Raw genomic sequence first — 23525 nt, 5'->3', positions numbered from 1 at the left:
TTAACACCGAAATAAAAATAACTGTTAAAAACAACTAGATATAGATAGATCATTCATTCATTCATTCATTCATTCATTTATTCATTCATTCATTTATTCATTCATTCAATAGGTCCGAGGATAATTGAAGACTAATGATATTACCGATTGAATTGCTTGCATTGAAGATAATTACGAGTCATTTTAATCATGTAAGTATTTTAATTCGTCGAATTATTTTTTTATTATCTATTTTACATTATCAATAATGTAAAAATCTATTTAACTACAGAACACAGCGTGAGTTTTCTTCCGAATTTTATACTGTAGATTTCAAAATTATATTTACATGAATTGTATATGTATTGTTTATATGATATATGTTTCCACGGATTTTTTTTCATGTAAATATATAAATAAACTATTATAAATTAAGTATCAAAATACAAAAGAAAACAGTAATTATATACATTATAAAAATAATATGTTATAATATAAAATATTAAAATATATTAATTTTCTTTTCTTATCAGTATGAAATTCAGTTTGTTGAATCCTTTTTCTGATTTTTCGTGGCATCATAATATAATAAAATTGTACCATTATGCAACATAAACATAACATATGTTCAATAAACGATATTTCATAAATTACTCATTTTTTATATAGATGACACATTAAACATAATTTACATTATTTAGAAAAATTTATAGCCCAAATTTTTATTAAGTTTTTTCGAATTTGTACGTTAATTTTCATAAGAAAATTCTGACTGTCTTTATTATATGTCATTGGTATTTTGAGAGACGATGAGTCGAGACAGTTTATGGTAGATTCCATATCTTATCTACATATTTTTAGCAGATAATACGTAAGATATCCGCTGGTGGCGTTCGCTGCAGTCTGAGTAAGTCTGTGACATATATCGCGCGTCGGTCATGTAGCCTGGTTTTCTATCAATTATAATATGTGGTTATTGTCATTGTGATTGCATATAAATGCATGAATTATTCATCAAATAACGCAACGATTTCCGCAGAATTTGCTGGTGACATAAATGCTGGTAAGTTTATCGTGGAAATTCTTCTATTGTCGCTTTTCGTCATGTTTCTAACCTTACTTCACCAAATTTTCAAGTAAACTGTTTTGTACTTTCATGTTCTCACTTTTAATTTAGAAACTGTAAGGTAAAAGTTAATAAACTATATAAGCGAAAGCAAAAGGTTTCAGACAGCATACATGTCCAAAAGACGACTTAAAGACGTTTGAAAATTTAGACGTTTTTTGGCCTTTTTGTGCTGTCTAAGATGTTACATTAACAAAAATACAAATGCGAAATATTATGCATATATTTTTAAAAATATTTGCATAATATTTCGCATTTGTATTTTTTTATTTGTATTGTATTTCTCTGTTGTCATAATATAAGGGTTAATAGCTAAGTAATGCTGTTTAGATTAATATGAGGCACAGCTGTCTGCGTTATATAGATGACAGTTTGATTTTCTGCTTCTAAATTAAAACTTATTTTTTATTGATAATTTCTATCTTTTTGCATTACAGATTTGTTATTTGAAAGCTGACTTAATGAATTATTGAAAATGGCTGATACACAATCAAATACAGAAAAGTCGGAGAAACAAGATGATCCTATGAAGAACTATGAGTTTGACGGACAAACTTATATCTATACCGATAAAGCAACAAATATTACCTACAGATTTGATCAGGAGAATACTAAATGGGTAGTAAAAGAAGATAATGTAAGCTCCGATAACAAGGAAAGCTCTAATAGAAAAGAGAAAAAAGAAAATTCTGGTCCTGAAGTTAGTTCAGCTGGTACTTTTGGCTTTGAAAATGATACACATACTTATACAGATCCAAATGATGGTAGCGTTTATTTCTGGGATAAGGAGAAAAGTGCTTGGTTTCCAAAAGTTGATCAGGATTTCATGGCTAGATATCAAATGAGCTATGGTTTTGCGGATACTAGTGCACCACAGTCAAATCCATCAGAGCCAAACCAGCCTACATCCCTTCAGAAAGCCAAAGAAGAAAAGGAACAAAGAAGAACAGAAGCAAAGCGAAAAGCTCAGGAACCGCCGACTTGGTTTGAGGTCGATGAAGCGCATAATACTGCTATTTACGTATCTGGCCTACCTCTGAACATTACCATGGAAGAGCTTACGGAACTCTTTACCAAGTGCGGCCTCATAGCTAGAGACGAAAGAGGGAAAGATAAAATCAAGCTGTACAAAGACGTCAATGGTGAACCAAAAGGAGATGCTCTTTGTACTTATATCAAGGTAAGAATAAGTATATGTTTTCCGACTTTTCTTTATACATATATTAGTTAATACAGTTCATCCTTGATTTATTTCTTAATATTACTAATAATATTAATTATAAGAATTCATGTATCAATATTTTATATTTTATTATACATCATTAAATACACAGGGGTTATATATCGATGATCCTATGTTGATATATTTACAAACGAAGCGGTGAAAAAATAACGAACATGAAAGAGTAGATTGAAATATGAAGATACGAATTATTATATTCATTATTATACGAATTATTTTACTTTTTGATTCACTATCTGATTACATAATATAAAACCTACGATTAGCATATATTGTGAAATAATGATTGAATAATAATTGTAGATTATTTAATTCGTGTAATAATCTAATCCATTCGAGTATCAGTGATAAGAATCGGCAGTTTTAGATTTCTAATTGATATATAAACTATTCACGCGTTACAATTAATCAATTAATCAATTGCACAAGACGCTTAGCAAAATATTCGCGAGATAGAGAAACATAGAGAGAAAGATATAGAGAAACAATGAATAACTTTTTATATTATGATAAATAAGTACAGAGAATATTTAAACGAATGTTTTTAATAATATCGAATGCAATTGATAATGAACTACATAAATATCGTATGATCATTACTTATCATTATTTATTATATTTATATTATATGATTGATATATATTCATTAATTAGTAAATTTTTGAAATTTTTACGAACATGAATATTCAGGAACATTAAAAAATCTGTATTGAAATTAATCTTGATTGCAATAATTCTTTGCAATTCTGCAAAATTTATTTTTGCAATTGGTAATGTATATTGCAATAATTGTTTCGGCATATTGGCAGTTCTAGTATTATTATAACAAAAATTTTATACTGTAAATATTTTTTTAGTTGCGTATGTTATTTAATATAGAGTAATAATGTCAAAATTGCAACCGTAACTAATCATTAATGATTCATTCATTCATTTTTCTTCACGGTTTCAACAAAATCTCCTCCCGCGCGAAATCATTTATTTTATTGTGGAATTGCGAAAGAACATTATTTATGTCCAAATTTTGTGACTGGCTATCGAGTCTCCCGCCCTGAAAAGCGCCGTATTCTCGCCCTTGAAGCAATACTTGGGCAACTCTTGGCACAACTGGTTGCAAACGGGTTCTATTTGAACGATGTCGCGTGCGTTCTCTAGGCTGCGTCACTTTGGTACTGTTAAAAGAAATTTTGAAAAAATCATTAATTGTAGAAAAATCTTGATTACTAATAATTTAAATTAAAAATTTTTTGTTCGATTTTAAAATTTATTTAGTATAATCGAATTATCATACTTAGGTGGCCGTGATCCCAGTTTGACACCATGAGCCCATTGTTCATTCTCTCTTCGATCCGTCCAATTTCTTCTCCAGTTTACCCGATTCTTCTTCTTTCCCTCTAGCTTTCTCTTTTCGTCCAAGTATTTCTTACCCTTCTTTCTGGGTTTTAATCTTTGGTTTTGCGGCGCAAAAGGATCCGACTTCTTGCGTCTTCTTGCTGAAGGTAAAAATATCATATGGTTAAAATGAATTATAAACTGTATCGATATTAAATACGATTGAAATACTAGTTAAGAACGATTTAAATACTTTTACACAGCTTTTTCTACTGTATCTTTCGAGTTTCGAATGCATTTCTTACCTAAACGACCGGCGGGCACTTCGCATATATAATGCTTCCGTTCGACGCAGCTTCTCGCGCTCCACTTGTATTTCAATGCGGGATCCATTATGATACAATGCCACGCGTACGTCTCAGATTTCCCGGGTTCCATTTTTCCGAAACTCTGGAAAACCATCTTCTCACCCGTCACACCCCATTCCCAAGCCATCTGTTGCCAGTTGAAAATTCCGCCGATCCACCGCTCCAATTTTGCTGTCGAGTTTCGTTGAATTTAGGCGGAGTTGCTCGGCATTATAGTCAGAGACGAGACGAGAATAGCTTATACTCACTGAACTGATCCCCCATCAAGTATTTTCTCAGCATCCTGTCCTTTCCATTTCTGTCCAATATAGCCAAGGTGGCATTTCTGTCCTTGCAATGGAAGTACGCGTCCCTCCATGGCGCTGTGCCGGCGCTCAAGTAATAACAGAATCGTTTCAATCGAAAAAACCCAATGGGACACGCGAATCGTCTTACGGGTTCGTGCTGTCGCACTGTTCTGGATTGATTAGTTGTCAAGGAATTAACGCTGAAGTTCGACAAGTCCAAAACAGCCGAGGATAAGCCTGGAAAGGAAAATCAGACATATATAATCATACATCAGTTTCTTATCACATTGCAATTATAAATGGGCACTTTGATAAATTTCTGAATATTTTACAACACATATGAAATTAGACGAATGGAAAATTCAAGTTATTCCGATATTTTTCGCTCATTAAACTCGTTTTTTTCAGCATCAATAATTTCCAGCAGTTGGGCATTTGGTAGAATTTCTTGTTCTGATAAATTTCGATATTTTCAAATCCATAATTTCCTCTTTTGCTGGTATAATTTATGCGCATACCTGATGCGCATTTCGTTCCATGTGAATACATTTTTGTTCCGTGGCCTTGAGCGGAATTTAAGCATTATGTAATGCCGTCTGCAGTTCATGCGTGACTAGGCGCCACATCATTGCATAGCTAAGATATAGTATCGAGTATTGAATTATCGAGTATTGTCTCATAAAATAAATTCTTTTCCATTTGGACCGATAACAAATTTTCAGGCTTATCATTAAGACGTAAATATCTTATTTTGATGGAACGCCTGTTTGTGATCTAATTTAGTCTTGTGACATGTATTAAATCATAATTTTATCTCTCACATATTCCTTTTAAATATGCGTTTATATAATTCTGCAGATTTTATTTATCTAAAAAGAGAAATAAAGTACAACAGAAAGAAAAGCATCATGACTTGTTTTCGAAAGATACAGAGAAATTTTCGTTCATTATAATTTTACATAATCTTCCTGCGGAGGATTAGGTAATTCTCTTGATTGAAACTTTTTAGGGCGTGACAAGTCCTTCGAATGGAACCGGTAAAGCAATTTTTATGACAGCTATACTGTATGCGCATACAATAGGTATTCAAAATTTAACTGCCAGTTTAAAAAGCTAGTTAATGAGAATCTCAAAATATAAATAATTCAACACATTTTAAAGATTGCATAATGTTCGAAAATATTGAAAAATAAGCAATTTATGTATTAAAGATTTTCTGAAAAACTATAGAAGAATTTGCCTGATATGTATCGATATTTATTGCAAATTAATATAGTTTTTTACAGTATGCGGTCAATGCAGCAGGCAATTATTGTCATATATGTCCAATTAATTACTCAAAAAGCCATTTCTATGAGTCACTGTCGCATAGAACCTCATGGCACGCACACCGCCATAAATTTCATTTATGATACACAACTAATATCGTATGACTACTAATAAATACCAGAGATTTAACCTTTATACGGGAAGCCCGCAGGCTTCTAGTGTAGAAAATATATTCTTGTTCGCACGACAATTAGCGATAGAATTAATTGTTCTATTTATTATATTTAATCATAGTACATTTAATTTACAATAACATCTCTAGCGGATCATTTCATGAGATAAACAAGTTTGAAAGGGACTTTATAAAATCAGACAATTTTAATGGCGAAATAATATAATGGTTTTTATCGTATCAGTTTTGACTTTTATGATAAACGACATAAGATTAATAAATTGGATAGCAAGTTTAGTTACATTCTTTTATTATTATTTTATGAACGTAAAAAGGAGTAATTACACGTAAGGTGAAATAGAAAAATAGAGCTAAAATTGCGTTTCAATCGAGCTCGAATGTATTACGGTTTTTTATTATCTTATCATTTTATGCATTTTACTTTGACAGAATCATTATTCAAATTGTTAGAAGGAAGCATAAAGAACACGCCGCTTTATGCTAAGTATAGTTTATGTTTGTATTACGCAGCATTTTCTAGATGAATATTTAATTACTATTCGCAGAATCTTGATTTTGAGTTACGAGTACGTATAGATCATAGATATAAATGAATTAAATTTAAATGGAGCAGATTTAATTGATTTATTAATACTTGGAGCACGTGTTAAAGCATAGCGATTGTACTCAAAATCTATTCGAGCAAATGGATGGACGTTTACATAACAGAATTATGCGATAACTAATTTCCACGAATTATAAAAACCAGTAGCTGCTGATTACAATTTCACGCTTTTTAATTACAATACGATTGATTTTAGTTAGTCATCAACTCAAAATAGTACTGTGCATATATCAATCTGAAATAATTATAACTGGCTGCAGAACAAAATTTTAAAAATAAAATTAATTAAAGAATTAAAAAATTATCTTATCTAAAAAAAACATGGTTCGCGAAATTGTTACGAAATTTATAAAATGTTCTTGTTGGAATTTTTTTACATGCCGTTCCTCTCAACCGCACGTAAATTTGCGAACTATGTTAAAGTTCGTTGCAGCTTTGGATACCGCGATATACGACTTGCTTTAAAATGCGAGACATAACAAACGAGATGGCCAGCGCGTATGTTGCATATTTCATTTTGACTTGAAATTCTCAGGTTCCGAGGAGCCATATCTAAATCTTTAACGTGTGGAAATTCATCCAGTTTCCTGGGTTTCAAATATACAAAAGTGCTATTTTTTGCGAATACTGATGATAAAAAAAAATTAGATTTCCTATTTTACAATATGTATTTCATGTATTTAAAAATTTTTAAATCGATGAGTCATAAACTTTTATTTCTCAGAAACATGATTTTTATGAGAATAGGAACAATAAATATTTCTTTGTCAAGCAAAGTACTTTACACGTACGTATCTTTGTGTAATCATTTAATCGTATGCGTTTTCTTATCACAGGTGTGTGCACAAACTGTTGTCTGATACTAAAATATCTTTTTACACCAGCCGCAGAAAATATCGTGCGACTACTTATTCACGTAAATATTCAGTCATGCAGAATGTCATGCAAAACTCTATTTTTTTCCTTTTTTAAATAGGCAATTGTATATAATTATTAATAAATTAAATTAGATAATTATATTTTAATATTAAATTGCCAAGAATTTATTATTTCTATTTAAGAAGATTGTAAAAAATAAGAAAAAATATTTTTCTGCTTATATTGGAATGATATTGCATATTTTTCTGCTTATATTGGAATGATATTTCCATGCAAATATCCTCGTATATCTATCTAGGAATTGTGTAAATGCTGCAAAACAAAGTCAATGAATTTGCGTAAATACTTAACATCCGCTGAGATTAATTATAATCAAAATTAGCAATTAAAATCGAAATTATAAAGTTAATAAGTTTACCTCATTTATCATCGATAATATTGTTTCATGGTATACACTTTAAGTAAATGTCATCTGATATTTTCAAGCTCGTCTAATCGACTGATATTGCTAGACATGACAGAATTATATTTATGGTATATGTCTACCCACAACTTATACTTTCATTCATGTAACATTTGTGGGACAAGGCTAACCTCGGTGAATTGGATGAACATTCTTCTCATATTTCCAGAATTTACCGTTATCTTCGCGAACAAGTTGGTATTATTAGTAATTAATCAATTAATTTTTAATTTATACGTATACCACGTTATTGAAGGCAATTTATTAATTCAGGTTAAAGTTTCATGTGACATAATGATTACACTCGATTATAATTAGCAGTTATTAGGTCATTTTTATCAATGAAAGAAAATGTTGTCAAATAATATTGAGAAATTTTTTACATGACAGCCACATTGTTGACTTTAATTCTTAAGAAGTTTTTTTTCGATAGCCACAAGCAAGTTTACGATTGTTACGATCGAAGCTATTCTTGACACAGATTCGATTTGATGGTATCGTTTCGTTGGTATCATTCCCGCCTAGATCCGATCTCGCGAAAATAGATTGCTGCGTCTGCTCAGAAACTGTCTGTATGAGGACATGTGCTTCGATCGTTAATTTATTTGCGGTTTCCATTAGAAAATGCTTGATAAAATATGCGCGTTCCGAAACTGTCTGTGCAACGTAGTCGTTTCACTTGCAGGCTGGTTAATTTTATATGCAGAAATTTCACGTGTGTCTGATATAAAGTATGCATCTCGCAACATACATCCCATTTAAGGTCTGTTAGGAATTTTGTCTTAAATTTTATTAAGGAAATTTTTGTTAAATTATATTAAAATTAGCTGCTTTGGTAAAAACAAATATATTTAATTTAATAATTAGAGACTTGGCTCAAGTAATCAAAAAATTAAAAAGAAACTGGCATAAGAGCCAACGCGCGGTAGTTGGAGCGCAGAGAAGCAACAACACTTCTTTTTTTCAATATAGTTTAAAAGAACATTGACGCTAAATTGCAACGGAGGTCTAGTAAGCGCTCTGCTTCTAACAGTCAATTAAATAATATTATAACTATGCGACATCACAGCCAATCTAACATTGAATCTAATATTGAAAAAAGAAAGAAGTGCTGTTGCTTCTCTGCGCTCCAACTACCGCTCTTATGCCATTTTCTTTTTAATTTTTTAAATATATTTAAATTTAAAAAAGATAAGCAATATATAAATAGAGAAAATTAATAATTAAATTAGCTCTTTCAGGGGAAAAATCGTTATATAATTTATTTTAAAGATATAGATTATCTATATTATTCTATACAGACTTTCAATTATCTGTATTAATACCTGCAATTGTTTAATGCATCAAAACTTGATAGATACTTATCAATCATAGTCATTAAAGTATTACGTAATTTCAAAAATCATATAGATAATTATACGTTGCGTTATTGTAACTCTGAGAGTTGCTATTAGGTTGCCAATTAGCAAAGTGCGTAACTGCTAATAGGTACAACAACTAATACAGCTGTATCTCAGCATTTGAAAGATATCTTGTCACGATTATACCTCTCTACATCAGGTGAATTATCTTAAGTATCATCAAGATTTTAACGGCATTTAGCTTTTAAATTCGCGAATTCTGGAGTTTCAGTTTCTCATCAGTTCAATTCAATCGTTTATGTTGATCAATAAATAAATAATGCGCGCGAACAAATTGCAGAAATTGAATTTTGTGAAATTATAATAGATGTAAAATTAATCTAGATATCTCGCTTGTTTTAATAGAGTGATTTTAATTGATGTTGCCTACATTTTCGCGGTCAACAGAATTGCATTTGGCATTTCAATATACACACTACGTTGATATATTAACTGGAGATTAAATATTGATTAATTATATGATAATACTGAATTATATATTATTTTATTAGAGGAAATATATATAATTGTTTGTAAAGAGGAGGCATCAAATTCTTTTTCATCAAGCAACCGTTTATTATCGCAATTTCATTGTTAGATGCAATTAACCTTATTTGTGACATCCATCATCGTACAAAAAAATTGCCATTTCGTATGCATTATTTTATGATACTTTATGTCGCAAATTTTAATTACGATTTTTATCTCAGAATTTAATGATCATCTTTCTTTACTACTTATCTCTTTGAATTAATCGCTTCTTACAATCTCACCGCATTTACCTACTCATTCGTGCTTTCGCGCGTACCTCGCTGTTAACACCTCGGACTTTCCCTCTCATTAGGATCATCCGCGATTTACTTAAACCCATCGCGCACCTCAAACGATTAATTACCTGCAAAGCACAGAAACAGGATCCAACACTTCCACATGTCTACTTTACAGGTCGCTTACTCGTCGAAGTATTCGATACAAAGGTCACAATTCGCGCTCAGGATCGTCCTCATTCTCGTTTCTTGAATCTCGCCTCGCTTCCGATTTCGCGCATTGTCATAATCGCACTGGTTTGCGAATTTTCGCGACGAAAAGAGAGAAAAAAATCGGCCGCTTCACTTTTATACCCCTCGATTGGTTTCCCTGGAGATCGCAGGTACACTCTATCGCGATCGATAAGGTGCCCGGACTACGTCGATCGTAGAGACCGTTCTTCGACGGAGGTTCGCGCCCGACTGAAGCCGCTGCTTCCATTCCGCTCGGCGCGTACCTTCGCGCGCTCCGCGAGCTTACAAGAGGAATTCTCTCGCGCTTCCCCTAACTCCAGATGTTACCGCGTTCATTTTCTGAATCCAAAGAGCCATGGATCCGCCGTACAGAGAATCCGTCTAGCTTACTGCGATTTCTATTCGAATCAACGAATGTGCCTCATGCGGTTACGCATACACTCGCGGAAATACGTGTGGACTGTATGACAGATATGCTGCTCTTTCGCGTGCTCTGCTTATTTTAGGAAAAACATGTATGTGACGTTTCCCCGAGAAAATTTTTCATGGGCAACGCTGCAGAGCACATATAGAACATTTATTTATGTCCATCTGTCGTTTTTATGTAAAAATGTTAGAGCGAATTTTAAGTCTGTATTCCTTGAATATCTGGCCTTGACTTTTTACGCTATTTCAAAATAGTAAAGTTTATTACTACACACGGCATATACAAATGCGTATACACAATTTAATAGATTTCTATTCATGTTTTGCATAACGCCACCAATCGTCTTCGGTCGAACTCAAGGATGTACGAGCTTAGCAAACATAGAACGTACGATAATTGCGCACCAATATAGAAATTGTGAACAAATTCTACGTAGTTGCATCGACAACTTGCAAAATGTTTGAAAAACTACGTGTCAACAAAGCTAAAGCATCTAATATTCTCTGCACTTAATATTCCTATCATAAAACAGGATTAAAATATATATCATCATCAATAACTATATATCAGAATATGTGAGAGAAAGGACTATCCAAAAATATGAAAAAATTTAGGTCAGAATTTCATGAATATTGAAAGAACGAAGGATTATTTTTTTCGCGTATAAAATAATGCAAAGTTATGTAAGTTAGTAAAAATAAAAGCAAGTGAGAAATAATGTATGTAAAAGTGGTCGCTTGTTATTTATGATGATAATAATTTGAAATTAATTCAGAATTAATCAACGTATATATATGAAAGAATTATCTGATGATAACTTTATCCCCTCTTGTCGATCAATTTTTCACGTTTGAGTTTATCTCTGAATAAATGTTCATCTGAATAAATGTTCATTTATTATTGATTATTAATTGATAATGTGAGAATAAGATGCGTGATTGACAAATTCGATATTTATATAATATAATTAATAATGTATAATAGTTTATATAAGGCAGTATCAAGGCACGACGACCTCAAATCGAGCTCACTTTTAAAATATCATCGCGCTAGTAGACCAGCATTTCCGTTTAATGGCAAGTTGCCAATTGGGTGCATTAACGTCTATCTGTCCGATAGTATCTTTTCGGAAGTTAACGTCTAAATTGAATTGATTAAAATATAGTAGCAGAAGTAAAAGGAAATGTTAGTATGTAAGTAAATCTGAGATAGCGCGGAACTAGAAACGTAATTTGCTATCGTCGAATCGGATTTCGCGAATCTTTTAATAATATCTCTACTTACTTATCACTCGCAGAGACATGGCGATAATAATGTAGAAAAAGTATGTCAACAGCAAAAGAGCTGCAAAAAAAAAAAAAGAGAAATTGAGGACTAGCCAGAAAGGAAATACAATGCATGCGCGCATGAAATGAGATGCATTCTGAAAATTCGACTATTGTATTACACATGTATTATAAATATCATCTCTGTGACATTTTACTTAATATCTTTACTTAATATCTTTAAAAAATACACCGATATACTCATTTGTAAATATTATGTATTTTGTACAATGTTCGCACTTGTTATCGCGGTTGCATAATTTAGATATATTTATATTTTTTTCTTCTTTTTTTGTACCATAGATAGCTATTTTTACACACATCGTATACCTATACATTTCTCGTGCACGCAAATATATAAATAGCGATTACATTCTTGTTATTTACACCGTGATGAAAGTATCGTTCAAAATAATCTATAACATTTAAATGTTGCCCATTCGAACAACGTATACATTTAAATACTGCACGTTTGATGTTGGAATGTTTTATATGCTTGAAACATCAAAGAGAAAAAGAGAAACGCGAATTTTATTTTATTTTTTATTACCTATATAAATACGGGCTGCATTTGGGTGACGGCGTGGCCGAGATTACGTTCAAACTACTATGACGGCGATTCATTTGCGCATTCCTGATGCTTTGAAAGGTACACTAGGAATGCTGCAATTCGCGGAATTGCAATTTGGGGATGGGTTGACGACTGCGTGCCTGAAATCACAACGGAGCGATTGACAGATTCAAATAATTCTAGATATTGCGTCAGGCATTATGGAGATGTAGATGCAGTGGTCATGTTTATGGCTTCAGGAACATTATCACCATTACGTAGTATAATCTGACGTCATTTACAAGTGTAGCTTACGTTTTCAAGCTTATAATCTCATTAGTATATAGAAAAAAAATGTTTTAACTTCCATGCTCTTGAATTAATTCCACTTTAGTTCTTTAGTATAGTGGAACAACTATTTTTAGAATAGAATAACTACATTTTATTTTCTTTAACTGGACTTCAATATTTCAGATACGATCTAATGTTTCAAATTCAATTCAGTGGTACATACAAATGAAAGGGCAATTCTGGGCGAGACATGTATTTCCATATTAGGCAAGACCGCGCGTGCTTTTAGCGCACGTGTGTCTTGTTAAATTTCTCTCAAGGACAGAGAAATATACATTAGAAAATTTAAATTTTGTAAAACGCTACATCTCTCAACAGTAAAGCTGAGAAATTTGGCATTCTTTCAAAATTAAGTTTAACTATGATACAAACATACCGCGCAGACATCAAGGCATTGCCATTTGCCATTGCAATCGAAATGTCGGGAGAACTCGATCTTCCTGAGACTGTCTGGCTATGGATTTATAAGCGAGTGCGTTCTTCTTCCACGTGTAATCGCCGAGAAAGGAAGCGGTCGGCTCTTAAGCAACAGGAAGGTCAGGTGCATCATTAAAACTGCGAATGCGGGTGACACATTCAATATATTGGCTAAATATTCCAAAATATTATCGATTTCCTTATTTGCTCCTAAGAGAGTTAAGTAACCTTTCATTCGTCGCCGAAAGGCCAAGGAAAGATCGGCGTAACAGATGTCTGGCGATTCTCATATTCATTCACTCATTTTTTTTTTGCCACGTGAGAAATCTCGCCGGCGCGAATTTGCAATTTGCAAAGCAGTAATTTTCGACGACGTCGTTAATTAGATACCGATTCGTTAACAGTTTCCTAATTGTACTGTCGGCGAGGAACGGTTCTCCCTTTTGCGCCGCAAAAACGACGAGAAACACAAAATGGCGTTTTTTATGAGCGCTCCCATGCGCGCTCGCGGACACTTCGGACTTTATGGAATTCTGGAAACCGGTTTTGTGCAAAATCTGCCGCGCATATATCCGCTCGCGATGCGCGGTGTCATCTCTTAGGAGCCTAATATGGGAAGGGTTTTATCGTAGAGTCTCTACGATTTCAGAACAATCGAGCAAAATGGCGAAAGGATGCTTCTCCTCGTCTTTAATCAGAAGAAATAACTTACTAAATGAATTTGACTGTTAGAATTGAAAGGACAGCCCAAGAACATCTCGTACGATATTTTGCGGAGACAGAGATCAAACGAATGCTAAATTGATGAGGATTTAGCACCTTTGCTAATATATAATGGTCATTTTTAATAAAATGTAGCGTAATATGTTCTTAGAAAAGATTATTTCATTTTATTTTATTCGGTATCTTGATAAATAAAATTTGAGTCAGAGAGTTCGAGAGATATCCTGCAGCTTTTCCCTCGGCGTTTATCTGCAAAGTGAAATGCATCTCGAAATATACTTCTCAAGAGAAACCGGAGCTGCCTGGTACCACTTCAGATATCACGCTGCAAGATACAGCGATGTATTATCTAATGTAAAACAAAATCATTTCGTAATGAATGTTGCATCTTTGAAGAAAGAGTCTCTACTTTATTGATCTTCAATTGCATTTTATTGCATTTACCTATCAATTTTATGTTGATTTAAATTTGCTCCAATATGACAGCTATGAAGTTTCATGTAATAACAATTTTTTCTTATGACTTTTTAAGTCGAAGGAACTTTTTGATTGGCGTCGTAATCTCGTGAGGCAAATTAGGCTATAAAAATTCGGCTCGCGCTTCGTGCGATGATACGTTTGGCTGGGCCGCGACTGTAAATCGGCCACGATGTAATGAAACTTGCATGCGCGATCATCAAGTGCAATTGTTTGACTCATCTCTGGTGTTTCATGCGATGCAAATTAGTGCAAATAGCCGCGATCTTAAATGTCAATAGCGTAGGCGTAGCGCCAATCATTCTCATGATAATTCAGTTTGACCCTTCAGTTGAGTCAACATATGACGCGATATATATATATAAATATATAAGCGTTCTCATCATTTATGCTGTCTTCAAGTCATCGCGATATGAATATCATTGCTTAATACGTCTTTTTTTTATTCCTTATTTCTTTTTTCTTGCTCTAAGGGACTGTTAAAAAGATGACGGATGTCGCGTTGAGATTTTTACAATATCACTCGACAGATTTTTACTGTCTAGTCGAGAAAGGATTTCAAATAATCTTCAATCGTCGTCGAAAAATTTTTTTCCATAGACAGCCTCTTCCGATTGCGAGTGTTCTTCGAATCTTCTACATTCTTCTTAGCTTTACACTTCAACTTGTCTCTTCACAATTACAGAAATGGCAGTGGCTGGAATGCAGAATATGCAAGATATAATAGTACATGTCAACCGTGTAAAATTTAGAGAAAGCAACATTTGTTTGCAAATTGTAAATTATCATCGTTTGTATAAACACCCAGTAATTGATTGCATTTTGCTAGGGATTATTTCAGGCTTGATATTTTCTCGTATTCGTGTAATCGATTAGATAAATAAGTCCTTCGAGGAAAGATCTTTCCTGCTCTTGAGGATTCCAGCAAATTTTCTTGTCGCGCGTGCAATCACGGTATTTAATGCATCTCCGCGAGAAATTTGGCCCGGCGCCAGTACAGTAATGATAATAGACGTCAGCTAACTATAGTTACTTAGAGGGGAACGTCAGTATTCATTTCGAGGCGTGTTAGAAACACGACATCCCGTAATAACTGTGATCCATGGTGCCTCGAAATCTCATCGTCTGTCATTAATCAACGTTACACGCAGATAAATGCATACTTCCGACGACGTCTTGCGCATACGTACCGTTTCGTGTATCTGTTCCGCATCTCGTATATTACGATAAACGCAGAGCTTGACTTTTTATTAAATTATTCAATGGGAATTTAAACTGCTGTGCGTACGCGGTTACATCGTTAGGTATTAGTCATTAAGGAAATCACACCACGATGTGTACCTTCGGGGAAGCTTATCTTATCACGGAACCACCTTGGCAAGCAGTCACGTAATTGTCTAATTTATGTATTCTTAGTACGTAGCCATGACTATATGGGAGAAACGAGAGAGCTAATTACACACGTAGGAAGACAAACATGAAATACCAAAGTGCCCAACTTTTCCCATTATCAAAAATATTTCCACCTCCTGCCTTTCCCCCTCCCCCCTCCTCCTCTCTCTCTCTCCTCCTATATATACTATATATTTTTTTTCTGACAATGAGAGCTATTGACGATTGTGACGTTTTACGTGTACATCAACTGGAGGAATGCGTGTAATTTAACATGAACTGGACGCGAAGGTATATCGTAATTGCAGTGATCTAACATAGGCTGTATGTGCGGCAAGATGACCGCGGGAACCTGCGTCTGGGTGGTCGAGAATCCTGACAATAATTCGAGTTCCGTTTCTCATTGGTTGAGAGCGTTGCCTCTGGAAAGGCTGAAATCACATTCCCAGCAAAACCAGCATTTTAATCACTGCTGGGCGTTTACGCGTGAACAACGATAATCTATGTCTGTTATGTCGACTATGTAGATCATCGCATTACGCGTTATCTAGTGCACGCGCTCTGCCTTCTCCACCTTCATCCTGTTTAACGGAATAGAGTTTGAATCAATCTTGTTTCCGAGAAGCTAATCTTAATCGAAGAAAATAATTATATATGTGGATATTGCGTGATTAACTTCCTCGACATCGCTATATCGTGTATCAAGACCTAACAGCTTTAACAACTGTGGCGGGAAAGTACTGTCTCACAAGAGAGACAGATCATGCGATAGGAATTGAGAAAGGAGATCCTATTTAAATCACTTTGCAAGTCCTGTGAAGATGATGACGTCAGCGATCACGTCGCTTTCCGCTCGCGTCCCGCTGGTTAAGGGTTAAACGAAAGCGAGACGTGCTAAGAGAAAAAAAAATAGAAAAGAGCGAAGCCTTGAAGCCTGTCTGGCGCGTGGGTGTTACAGGATGATGCATCAAAGGAATAGCGCGAGGAATAGCCCTTTATGTCCGCAGGTTCTCAAGGTGTATTTACACGACTCTTTATTTCTCGTGTGTGTGGATATCCTTGAGACCAGAAGTCTTACGTGCCCAGATGAACACGCGGCGCCGATTGGCTGTAGCATTGCATCTCTCCCCCCAGCTAATTTCCTCTTCAAATGAAGTTACTTTACATTCTTCATTTGTAACAATTTTATGACACATCGCATCGAAAATTATTCTTCTTTTCTTCAGCCTTTCACTGGAGCAAACGATAGATCACTTTGAATCTAAGAATTTCGCTTAAGTGGGTCGACGGTAAATCATTGCGACCGCCTCTGAATACTTCCCGGAATATTCTCTACACTTGGTTTCTCGATCTTCTCGAGATATCAAGTATAGTAGGGAAGCTATTTTTTAGGTCATCGTTACAAGGGAGAGTTGTCTCGGGATCGTTACGTCATCCATCGCCGGCATCACGTCGTGTGCATATTTAGACACTCTGACCATTCTCGTCACGTGTTGCTTCATCATGTACATTATCATACCAAATTCATGTATAACAAAAGCCAACCATCCTATTATATCCAGAAAAAAATGTAAAATTTTATTCATGCTTCCACTATTTTTTTCCCGAAAATGTTTTGATGGCTACAAAAATTCTTATTCTCGATTCATGGCACTTTTCATTTACCCGTCTGTCGATACATAATATTCGTACCTTTCTTTGAAGTATGAAAGGAGTCAACAAATATAGTTATTTCTTGTCATTGATTTCGTGCTTTATTTCTAGTATTCGTTCATGAGTGGCATGAAGTCACGGTTAAAATGGCCCTAAGCGGTTTATGTTTTACGTGTTTCGTAGTAATAAGCGTGACACCATTACCACGGAAACAGTTCGCTATTTCTGATATATTTTATATGTTTTTTTCGACACATCGGACGATGATGCAACAGCTGAAAATAATTCTCGAAATGCTGCGAATAAAATTTACCCTCTATGTATATGCACGTACATATAACTGTCTGTGTTTTTAAAGCAATAAGTTATTTAAGTTTTTATGACTTCCTTATACTACGCTCTATGGGATTTCTTTGAAGCTATTAAGAATGCTGAGAAATATAACTTACGTTTGACAATATAAGCCCACATCGATGGCTAAGTTCGGAATTCATGTTTAATTTCAATCTCCTTATCTGTAATCTTCTCATTTGTAGTCATAGTTTTTTCCGCATGTGCTACTAAAGTTTCATGAAATACATCTCTTCTTTACTCGATGAAAAATATAGAAGAAAAATTTTTTTCAAATAATAAATTTATTAAAATAATAAAATTATTAAAATAATAAAATTATTAATTAAGAAATAACATAAAATACAAACTTAATTCGTTCATCCTTTACTTAGCTAACGTAATCGGGCATGAACCGTGCAAATTCGAATTACGTATATGTCGGTCGAAAGACCGGATTGCGCAATGAAAAGACCGATCCGCTTAATTAAATAGCCATTATAAATGGAGAATACGCCCATTTCATAAATCTAGGGCCAAACCTTTTGCATGTAAGCCGGAATTTGTTTTTTCGGCGATTGTATATGTCGAGGGCGTAGCCGGTTAATGAAACGTATTTAAATCGATCGCAAATTTTTATCGCATGGACTTATCGCTCTTACACATTGCTAGGCAACAATGGCAATTACTTTGGCACAATAAATAGGAAGTGCAGCCTATTAACGCCGCCTCTTTTACATCCTGCGTTAATAACTATTGGTACAGAATACGCAAAAAAATTTTTGAATAACACATCATCCGTTTCTTGTTTAATCTCGAATGAATTTTTATGAACTCGCGATTTATCGTCGGTTATTTAATATTTATTTCAGGTCGAGTCGGTGGATTTGGCCCTAAAAATTTTGGACGGCTCGCAAATCCGAGGAAAAACATTATCGGTCCAGAGAGCAAAGTTCCAAATGAAGGGCGCATATGATCCCGCGCTGAAACCAAAGCGGAAAAAAAAGGATAAGGAGCGGCAGAAGAAGATGCAAGAAAAGTAAGCCTCTACATATTTTACGAATCTCAAAACGATAATGTTGATTAACTTTTACGTTAAAGTAATAATCGCGCGTGCGAGTGTCTCCTGTAAAATAAATATATATTATTATAAATATATATTTTATTATAAATATATATTATAGATAAAATTAATATATAGATAAAATTAAATTAATATATATAAATATATATTAATTTAATTTTATCTATATTTTTATTACTCATTTATATTTTTTAATTTAGTTATAAATTTTACAAGTATAAATTTTGTTACTGGAAATGCTTGCCGCGCCTTCTTTACCGATTTAAAGCGTAGTGTTACTTCCTGCCGAGTATAATTCGGTCCGTATAATTCGGGTTCGGTGAATCGCGTTGCAAAATCATGATCGCGTTTCTCCTCGGTTTCTCCTTGGTCCATTCATCTCTCTTTTCGCTCGCGTCCATGCGAGACGACGTATCCTTGGAGGGGGGATCAAGATACGTTTCATCCACGATGCGTCCGCCACGCGTGTATCTTATTAAGGCGCCTAACCGCGTTACACACATGTCGCAAGCGGCTCGTTGAAAACAGTATCGGGATGATTTCGAATCACGATGCTCGCTTGTGGGCGATAATATGAAGGAAACGTTTTCACATACATGCTTTTCGCGCATGTAACACGTGTTGCAGTGTGTGTAAAGGCTCTTATAATTGCACTGCCATCGGCTTGCAGTCGCCAGACTGCTTGGCGTTGGCGGTTCCGGCAAAGGCAGCTGCGCACGTCGATTACCCGCATTTAGTCTGTCAGTCCGTGTATACAGGCGAACCCAAAATTATACGGGCACGGTATGCTTCCAGGAAGATTGCAACGGAGACTTGATTCGTTAATCGAAACGTATGATTGCGTCGAGTGACATTGATTTTTTCGCGCATACATTAATGAATAATGACGTGAGAACGAAATCGATTTTTTATTTGATCCAGAAAAAAATATGCTTGGTCTTAGACACTTTGATAACAATGTTTTACTGATTCAATTATAATTGAATTAAAATGCAACCATGAAATGTAGGAATAATTAAATGACTTACTTTTAAAAATGGCCCGCTTCATGCGTTGCATCTTTAACATCGATTCGAAGATCTCGCGCCACGTCATATTTCATTGTATTGTCCAGTCGCGAGACGCATCTCTGTCATTTTTATCGTCTGCATCGTCTCGTTATCCGGCGTAGGTCGCGAGTACAGGGTCAATGCCCTGAACTTTGCGAAAACCAGTTATCGGCGAACGTGCACGGGCCCACGTTTGTCGGCCGGAAGTAGTCTTTGCAGCAACACGCTCTTTCAACACCCGTCGTGAATCTACGCGCATTGGTGCACTATAACGTTTCCTATCGACATTATTTCCCCCGAGCCATTCCGAGAAGCAGAATCGTGAGCCACGATCTGTCGATCATCGCGACTATTCTCACGATGATGACGAGTTGTTCTCGATTATGCTCGATATTGGCAATTATTATTTTTATTGACAGTGCTGCATCAGCAATATTTGCCGGCGTCTTTTAATCATTGAAGAATGCCACTTTCAATAATGATAGCAAGTGAGTCGACATATTATATAACGTGTAGAATCAAAAGATGCAGTATGTCCCAATAGCTCACTGTTATTTTTGTCAATTGGAAGCAATGTTTTTGAAGACTGCAATTGCTAATAAGAAGAAATATTCATGATTGATCTAAATTTTATTGCCACATCTTCTCATTAGATCTTGTGCTATTTTTTGTTTACAATAGATTGTTTGACTGGCGACCAGATCGCATGCGGGGTGAACCGTTAAAGTGCGAAAGGGTCGTTATATTAAAGAACCTTTTCACACCGGAGGATTTTGACAGGGATGTCCAGCTGCTTCTAGAATACCAGCAGGATATCCGATCCGAATGTCTCAAGTGCGGCGACGTCAGAAAAGTCATCATTTATGACGTGAGTTTTTCTTTTTTACTTCTATGTGTTTGCGCTGATTGTGAATGCTATTAATTTTAATCGCTGAATAATTATTATTAAATATGCACAATTTAATTAATAATTAAAATTATCTTTAGTCACATTCTCTATAATATATAAAGAAATGCTTACACGAATCTAAAAAAAAAACGAACCTTTGGCATATCTAAAATCTTTGTTGAAATCGCCGTTTCTTCTTCAAATTAAATCAAGTGATTGACCCTTTTCAGAGTATTTTTAGCAATTGAATTTCATGAATAGGCGACAGTTAGAAAATGCCTTCGAAAGGGGATGCCCTAACCCCCATAAATCGAGAGACGAAAAGCAAGATACTCCCAGTCTTTGCGTCTCAGCCGTGAAACTATTCAATGTCAAAGTACATTCCATTCGCACGACGACATGTGACACTCCTCTCCGCGTATATCTCTCTACTTTTCTATTTTTGTTTAGACATGTCTTTTATGTTGTCACATACACATGTCCATTTCTAATCATTTGTATTTAGTATTATTTAAAAGATTAAGTATTTATATATATTATTATTATTTCAACGCATTTATGATGAATTCTTTTTACGCATTTGTTGATGAATTTGTTCTGATTATGGATTTTTGCAAAATAAAAATCCACGTATATATATAACCATGTATATACATATCACGCATATATAATCTTATTTTATCAGAACCTCGTTCTTTTGGTGCGATGTGAAAAATAACATCGACTCTAAAAACTATGCGAGGCATTTCGTGTTCTGCTACCTAATTTACCATAAGCATCTCACTGCTATTTTTTTCTCATTCTGAGAGCACGTGTTACCGCCAATGCTCCAGAGCGAACCATGACCCTTTACTGTCGTGCTCGTCGTACGGTTGCTGAAACAGTGGATCAAAGAAGGTCCGCTGAAAGTTTTATAGAATTCGTTTTATAGAACTCCTATAATTTTTTAAATAAGAAAAAAGATACGAAATTTAACATTAAAACTTGTAAATTCTAATTAAAACTAATATTAGAAATAGAAAGTAAATTAATTTGAAACTTATGTATAGACTTTATTAAACAAAAAATCAATTTTATATGTTTAAATATATTATATATATATATATATATATATATATATATATATATAAAATTTAATTTAAATATATATAATATGATATTATATATATGCTAAAAAATATATTACTACTGAAGTTGCCTGCATGTATTTTTGTATATTCAATTAAATAGAAAGGATCTATTAATTATTCAGCAAAACGAAATTCTCAAGCAGTAAGTTTTAATTTAAATTATTTAATTAAAATTATTTTAATTGAAATTATTCTTGTTTATTCTTATATATTCTGTTTAATTTCCAGTGATATTGGCTTCAACAGGCATCTAAAATGTGATTCAATAAAATAAAACGGTTTATATTTGATCCATATTTTTAATGGATCGCCTTGTGTTTGTCTTCCTTTTTTAGAGGCATCCTGAAGGAGTAGCGCAAGTCACATTCCGAGAACCAGCAGAAGCGCAAGCTTGCATACAACTTCTGAACGGCCGTTGGTTCAGCCAGAGAAAGATCTCAGCGGAGATCTGGGATGGCAAGACCAAATACAAGTGAGTATTATTACATTGCTGATTCCTACTATACCGGCTTTAGAATCAACACCGATAGTTGCTGGAACAGGTATCTGGATCGATCAGAAACCTAAAACATATATTTCCTGTATTCCCTTGCATATTTGTTACTTTAAAAAATATTATAAAAGATATATAATTTATCACATTATATTGTTGATGCTTATATATATTGGTGTTTTCGAGACATATTTCATCTATTCCTGAATAAATCCGCTTACTTGAATCAAGAGAGGAATGTTCCTTGTTGATATCCGTATCATTTATCAATTGTTGGTATCTACCTTTATTTAATTAACAATAAACTATGTAGTTTAATTGCAGTACTGATTGCAAATATTTCTCAAAGTTGCCATACAATTGATTTATAATTACACGTCCTGGAATTAAAAATATAGCTATTAATGTATCGAAATATGTTTTACAGAATTACAGAAACTGATGCGGAGATTGAAGCACGACTAACAAACTGGGACACATACCTGGAGCAAGAAGATGAGCAAAAGGAAGAAACAGAACGAGAAACAAAAAGCAGTAACATAGAACAAAAAACATCGCAATGAGAATGCATTCCACGACCGATAAAATTGTAATTATATTTTAACGGATTCTATTTTCCTTATTTCCAAAAATCCTCGTCGTCGTTTCGCACTGAATGTTAAGCTCAGAGCTTTTTCTTTGAGCGTTTTAATGAGAACGCGATGATTAATCGATTCTGTCAACGACGACGTGGTTGAGATTATAAGCTGCTCGTAATCTTCGTCGTTGAATCGGCGCTACTGTTGTATTAGTCATATATTGTTAGTCGTTGCAACAATAAAGATATCTCTTCGGGTTATCTTCTCATCGCATTCATTTGCCAAGATGTCACGCCGCATCAATCTATTTTCTTAAGTCTCCTTCCTCAATTCCAAACCTGTATAGATAAGAAGAGTCACGCACACGTGATATAATGAAATCATACATTAAAGAAATATAATAATACGCTAAAAGTAATTACAAAGCAAATTTTAGATATATATTATTAAAATTACATTTAAAACGTGATCAAAACGCCAACAATATATTAATAATGGCTTAATATTCTATAA

At 34.1% G+C, this 23525-nt stretch overlaps 2 protein-coding genes across 4 annotated transcripts; one reads left to right on the top strand and one right to left on the bottom strand.

Annotated features, from left to right (window-relative positions):
* Window positions 1-881: 881 nt before the first annotated feature.
* On the top strand, window positions 882-23272 carry LOC105251725 (HIV Tat-specific factor 1 homolog). Of its 3 annotated transcripts, none has more exons than XM_011258711.3 (6): window positions 882-1042; window positions 1543-2285; window positions 18662-18828; window positions 20604-20790; window positions 22277-22413; window positions 22862-23272. In XM_011258711.3, exons 2-6 carry the CDS (start codon window positions 1581-1583, stop codon window positions 22995-22997), a joined length of 1332 nt encoding a protein of 443 aa, XP_011257013.1. In that variant the 5' UTR covers window positions 882-1042; window positions 1543-1580; the 3' UTR covers window positions 22998-23272. The 3 variants fall into 3 exon arrangements, with proteins under 3 accessions (XP_011257013.1, XP_025267983.1, XP_019883297.1); XM_025412198.1 differs by lacking the exon at window positions 882-1042 and adding an exon at window positions 1094-1115; XM_020027738.2 differs by lacking the exon at window positions 882-1042 and adding an exon at window positions 1145-1166.
* LOC105251715 lies at window positions 3026-10075 on the bottom strand. The gene is made up of 5 exons (XM_011258701.3): window positions 10039-10075; window positions 4297-4572; window positions 3986-4219; window positions 3640-3841; window positions 3026-3520 (listed from the first exon to the last, which is right to left on the bottom strand). The coding sequence occupies exons 1-5, from the start codon at window positions 10073-10075 to the stop codon at window positions 3289-3291; spliced, it is 981 nt and encodes a 326-aa protein (XP_011257003.1). The 3' UTR covers window positions 3026-3288.
* Window positions 23273-23525: the final 253 nt, after the last annotated feature.

Source organism: Camponotus floridanus, unplaced genomic scaffold (assembly GCF_003227725.1).
Source record: "Camponotus floridanus strain SB8 unplaced genomic scaffold, Cflo_v7.5 scaffold49, whole genome shotgun sequence".
Taxonomy (NCBI): domain Eukaryota; kingdom Metazoa; phylum Arthropoda; class Insecta; order Hymenoptera; family Formicidae; genus Camponotus; species Camponotus floridanus.
Note: the sequence above shows the minus strand (reverse complement) of the source record. Positions and strands in the feature narration are given on the sequence as shown.

What these genes read in the sequence shown, in the direction of transcription:
- LOC105251715 (XM_011258701.3), bottom strand. Translation starts at nt 10,075, where the DNA reads ATGTGGAAGTGTTGGATCCTGTTTCTGTGCTTTGCAG. An exon ending in CCTGTTTCTGTGCTTTGCAG is followed by an intron (nt 4,573 to 10,038) that starts GTAATTAATCGT and finishes TTTCCTTTCCAG; the next exon opens with GCTTATCCTCGGCTGTTTTG. An exon ending in CTGGGATCACGGCCACCTAA is followed by an intron (nt 3,521 to 3,639) that starts GTATGATAATTC and finishes TTCTTTTAACAG; the next exon opens with TACCAAAGTGACGCAGCCTA.
- LOC105251725 (XM_011258711.3), top strand. Translation starts at nt 1,581, where the DNA reads ATGGCTGATACACAATCAAATACAGAAAAGTCGGAGAAACAAGATGAT. An exon ending in CTCTTTGTACTTATATCAAG is followed by an intron (nt 2,286 to 18,661) that starts GTAAGAATAAGT and finishes TATTTATTTCAG; the next exon opens with GTCGAGTCGGTGGATTTGGC. An exon ending in GATGGCAAGACCAAATACAA is followed by an intron (nt 22,414 to 22,861) that starts GTGAGTATTATT and finishes TATGTTTTACAG; the next exon opens with AATTACAGAAACTGATGCGG.